We start from the raw sequence: 5331 nt of genomic DNA, 5'->3' as shown, positions 1-5331 counted from the left end.
CCCTCCCTTCCCTTTTCCTTTCCTCCCTACCTCCTTCCCTAGGGTTTTACTCTGTCACTCTGGCTGGAGTGCAGTGGCACCATCATGGCTCACTGCAGTTTCGACCTCCTGGGCTTAGGCAGTCCTCTTACCTCAGCCTTCCAAATAACTGAGACTGCAGGCATGCACTATCATGCCCAGCTCATTTTCGATTTTTTTTTTAGTAGAGATGGGGTCTCGCTCTGTTGCTCAGGCTGGTGTTGAACTCCTAGGCTCAAGTGATCTTCCCGCCTTGACCTCCCAAAGTGCTGGGATTAGAGATACGAGCCACTGCACCTGGCCTGTATTTTATGCTTGAAGTACATCGCACAGTATAGAGATAAGCATGGTAAATAAGACTATAGTAGTTGTCATTTCAGGGTGAATGTTTCATATACATATAATATGAAATGTTTACTTGGTATGCTTTCTAGGTAATTATTTCCTTTTCAAATGTGAAGGCTTAGTGATCTGCAGTCAAGGCTGGCTAGACTATATAGCACAGTATAGAGATAAACCCCCTGGCTTTATGAGATTGTAACATTTACCATGTATGCTTGAGAGCTTTCTTGTTTTTGTTTTGAGAGTAAAACCCAGATCTGTTTGAGACCATGTGTACCGTGTGCTTTGAGGTGGGCAGAGCCACTGTCTGAAGTTGCTGTTCTTCAACGCTATGCATGTTATAATATTATAAGCATCCACAAATCATTTATAATACTGTTTTTTTATTGATTTAAAATATTATTTTTATTGGATATGTATGGGAAAAGTGCCTGAGACTGACGGTAGTATTGGTATGGATTGTGAAGGGCCGCACACGTCATCCGTGCCCATATGCCCTCACTCAGAGTAAGGGACTGCATGGTTAAAGCGTGGAAAGGGGACACACTGACTTAGGCGTCATTTTGCTCAGCATTATTTTGAAATTTACCATGTTGATACATGGAGCTTCAGTTCATCTATTTTATGAACAACTACTGTACAACTTTCTATTGTATGGATATATAACAGCATCTCCACTCAGTCATTAATGAGTATTTAAATTGTTTGTTTTAAATTTCCATGATTACAAATGAAAATGATGTTTTATGTTTGTTGACCATTTGGTTTTCGTTTTCTATGAATGGACAGTTCAAGTATTTGCTCATTTTTCTGTGGGAACACTTGCCTTTTTTTTATTGATGTGTAAGTGTTCTTTATATATCAGACGCTGAGTCCTTGCTAGTTTTATGTATATTGCAAATGGCTTTGTCCAGCATATTCTTGTCGTTTCCACCTGACTTATGGTATGCTTTATATAGATGTTTCCAATTTTATGTCAAATTGATCGATCTTTGTTTTATGCTTTTTTGTGTGTGTCTTGTTTAACAAATCTCTCTCCACCCTAAGACTTCCCTTTAATCTTTTCTCGGCCACCATATGTAAGCAGAAAGGATCAGTAAGTACATATATATTCTTGAAATCCTAGTCAGCTTGTTATCACTCATAAGCCTATCTTGCCTCCCCTTAACTGGGGGTGTCCCTTAGTCATCTCTTAGTAAAGACATAGTGACTGCTTGAGTAGACCGTGAAAGGGCATGGCAAGAAGAGGCAAGTCTGAGGTACAGGTAGTGCAGGAAGGTCATCTGGACGGTTCAGGAATTCGGACAGAATGCTCTACCAAGATTGCTTTTAAAATCTCCTGTTAAAACACAGTGCTGTAGGAAAACCACATAAGAAAAGCTCTTTATGCCTTTAGCTAAATAAGTCTGTAATTGTTGTCATTTCAGGGTGAATGTTTCATATACATTTATTATGAAGTGTTTACTTGGTATGCTTTCTAGGTAATGTATGTCCTTTCCAAATGTGAAGGCCTAGTGATCTGCAGTAAAGACTGACTGAATTGTTGTTGTTTTTTTTAATAAATACAAAAACTACTTCTTTTCCACTGCAAAACTTGTAAACAGTTAAAATCTTCATCCATGTCATAAGCATTAGATGTTACTAATTTTTGTTATGTAATTTAGAATTATACATAAAGAGCACATTTGCAAAATGTGGAGGAAGGATAATAACTGCTCTTGAGAGACATGAGTCAGGTTAATTGCGTTTCTAGCAAGGAACAACATTCAGTTCTGGAAGACATGAGTGATATTTGGTGGATTTACTCAAAACATAATTTGCACTGTACACTAGTGGATTGACATTTCTGTATGATTTTTTATGTTAATTACAGCCAAATGTGAATACTCTTCCATAGGTATAATTTAACTCGAGAAAACAAAACTTGACAAGATAGTTCCTTACTAATTCATATGGCATGTACATTCATTCTTTTTTCATCTAACATGCATTGACCTTGTGGTATGTGCAGTTAATATATATATTTTTTTAATTTGTGTTTGTTCCAGAAAATTAAGCAGTGCAAAAATAAGCAAACAGATGGCATCCTCACCAAGGAATTGTTACATTCGATTTGTCCCGAATCACCTGCCCTCAAAACATCCCTGTGTCTTAAGGAGCAGACTCTACTCCCTGTGAATGATGCTCTCCGAACTATCGAGGGCAGCAACCCAGCAGATAATCGCTACAGCGAGTATGCAGAAGAGTTTTCCAAGCCAGAGCCTGCCGTGGTCAGCCTGGAGTATGGTGTGGCGAGAATGACGTGTTAGACTCAGGAGTGGTTTTTGGACTGCAGTAGTGTAGGAAGTGGGTTGTTGTGAGGGTGGTCTGTGTGTGTGATCAAGAGAATTTGTCCAGTGACCATCTACAGTTTAACCGTAGGCTGGTAGTGGGAGGCAGGATAATAACTGCTCTTGAGAGACATGAGTCAGGTTAATTGCATTTCTAGCAAGGAACAACATTCAGTTCTGGAAGACATGAGTGATATTTGGTGGATTTACTCAAAACATAATTTGCACTGTACACTAGTGGATTGACATTTCTGTATGATTTTTTATGTTAATTACAGCCAAACGTGAATACTCTTCCATAGGTATAATTTAACTCGAGAAAACAAAACTTGACAAAATAGTTCCTTACTAATTGGTATAGCATGTACATTCATTCTGTAGCTGTGGCTATGAACACTTACATGTTTTGCCTTTTAGTGATGTTCGGTGTTGAAGTGCCATGAAAATATTTCTAAGAAAGCCTTAAATCCCCAGCTGGTTCTTCCCCCTTGAGTTTCATAGCCGACAGTGAGGCTTTTGCTTGTTTTTTTCGGTCAGCCTTGTGTTGTGTTTCCAGGGCTGCGCTCTCCTGCTTCTGGGCTCGCCTGCCACAGTACTTGGCCAGAGACACCTGCAGAAGCACCATTCAGTCCCTGTTATCTGCCTGCTGGCATACTCAGGAATAATGAACGGAAGGTTTTCTTCTGATGATCATTTGCTGAGTGCTACATTTGCTGATCTATTATTTACCGCTTAGGTTCTTGATTTTTTGAATGTGTGTAAGCAGATTTAACTGTCTTTTCTGTATGGATGACTGCAATCCACTGATCCTTATTTGTGGTTGGCTTTATTCCTTTGATAACTGTAATTTTAAAGATCTAAAGCTCTAAAGCTGTTCTCAGAATCAGTGAACAATACTATATATATGTATATATTTAAACTGCCTTATCTCTCAACAAGTTACCTTTCCTAAAATATCTAACTTTTAGTTTCCCCAAAAACTTTTGGGTAAAATCAAAAGGGAAGTACTGATAGTTTCGATTTTGCTTGGTGGCATGAATTTTAAAACAGTCATTTCTATGTGAAACATTTTTTTCTTCTCTGTTAAATATAAAGAAAAAAAAAAGAAAATTAAGGAGAGCCTAGTACAAAGTTAATGTTTACCAAAAGCAACTTAAAACTCTGGAAAGGATTTCATTTTGCCACGTTACATAATTGTTTATCATATGTATTAAATCACCAAAAAAGTTTTAAATTGCAAAAAAAGAAATCACTTGCAATTGGCAGTATCACCCAACTGGCTATAAAATGGAAACCTTAAGTACCATGGTGTCCTGAGGTCCGACTCGGGGTGTTAGGAACCTGCCTAGGTTCTCACCCCTCTCTCTAACATACCTATAGTTGTTATATTAGTTTTTTACATAAACATCTTTTTCAAGTAAAAGAAAGCTTTATTGTATGAGAGCTTATCCTGTTTATTTTTCCAATGCTTTTCTGTAATATGTTATATAATAAGAAAAATACTCCTTTTTAAACAGTAACAGAAATGCACTATAAAATATACTGTGTGATTAACCAATCCTATTTTCATATTTAAGCACTGGGAACGGAAACGTAATCTCTGTGACCACAAAGGGAAGCTTTTGTGCCTTGGTATCCAGCTACTGGCCGTGGTTTTAGAATCTTTGTGGCAGACTCCTTGTCTTCAGCTCTTGGTTACAGTCCTAAGTTTCAGACACATATCTGTGTGTTTATCCGCTCACACAAGTACTGAAGAGTCAGATGATATCCCAAGTGGCCTACGGCTCTGTGTGGGCAAAAACCGGATTGTGTATGTGTCTTAAAAACCTGGTTACGTTCAGTATGTTTGGGAATGTATAGCATGTAAATTATTTCATGTACTATTTAAAGGTAATTAAATGTTCGTGTTTGACTCAGTGTTTTTCTTTCGGAAAAAGCAGATGGGATGACTGTCGCTGTCATTTTCTTTTTCACCTCACCCAGGCGGGGTGCCTACACGTTACATCCATGGAACAGCATAAAGCTAGATTGTTCATTTTCCAGAAGCTTGTTGGTAAATCATTCCTGTTATATACAAACATAATTTCCAAAATATTTAAATAGGCAGACTGGTCTCAAGGCTCAGCAGAGGTAAGTGGCAATGTCAGGATGTGTTTTTTATCCCTGTCCTTGCTCGTGTGGCAGTCGGCGGTCTGCTGTGTCTTGGCCAACTTCCTGGTGGAAGGCAGGACTCACCTGGCAAGTACACAAACTCCAGGAAACGTCTCCGAAGGCAGAGCTAGGTGTCAGCACAGGACAGTGAATGGGGCTGGGAAGAACACAGTGTTGCTGGAGATGTCCTGCATAGGTCAGTTAGGCTAGAAGTTGCCTGGGGAATCTTGAGTAAATAAAGATGAAAGGAGCTCTTTTAATAAAACTTCTACTTATTTGGTGGGGTAGCAGAGCAGGGGGTGGTATCAGTCAGGCCTCTTTTGAAATTTTCCTGTGGAAGGTCAGTTTTAGAATAGTGAGAAATGTCCAGATGGCATTTCAAGTTGGGTAAAATGCTGATCGTCTACAAAACTCTATAGAACAACTGTAGACTTTTTATTAGTGACATTGATCGATCTTCCTCAGCCAAGATGTAGTTATTTTGTTGGCT

General features: G+C 38.7%; 1 protein-coding gene across 1 annotated transcript in view; it reads left to right on the top strand.

Moving 5' to 3' along the window:
* Positions 1-4602, top strand: part of MTMR6 (myotubularin related protein 6) — a 38700-nt gene extending 34098 nt beyond the window's left edge. Inside the window, exon 15 of the mRNA XM_021712396.1 lies at positions 2409-4602. Coding sequence (XP_021568071.1) covers positions 2409-2669 — 261 coding nt within the window. The 3' untranslated portion in view covers positions 2670-4602. The remainder of the gene's footprint in view (positions 1-2408) is intronic.
* Positions 4603-5331: the final 729 nt, after the last annotated feature.

The sequence above is a fragment of the Carlito syrichta genome, unplaced genomic scaffold, assembly GCF_000164805.1.
Source record: "Carlito syrichta isolate Samal-C Ts95f unplaced genomic scaffold, Tarsius_syrichta-2.0.1 Scaffold303232, whole genome shotgun sequence".
NCBI lineage: Eukaryota > Metazoa > Chordata > Mammalia > Primates > Tarsiidae > Carlito > Carlito syrichta.
Note: the sequence above shows the minus strand (reverse complement) of the source record. Positions and strands in the feature narration are given on the sequence as shown.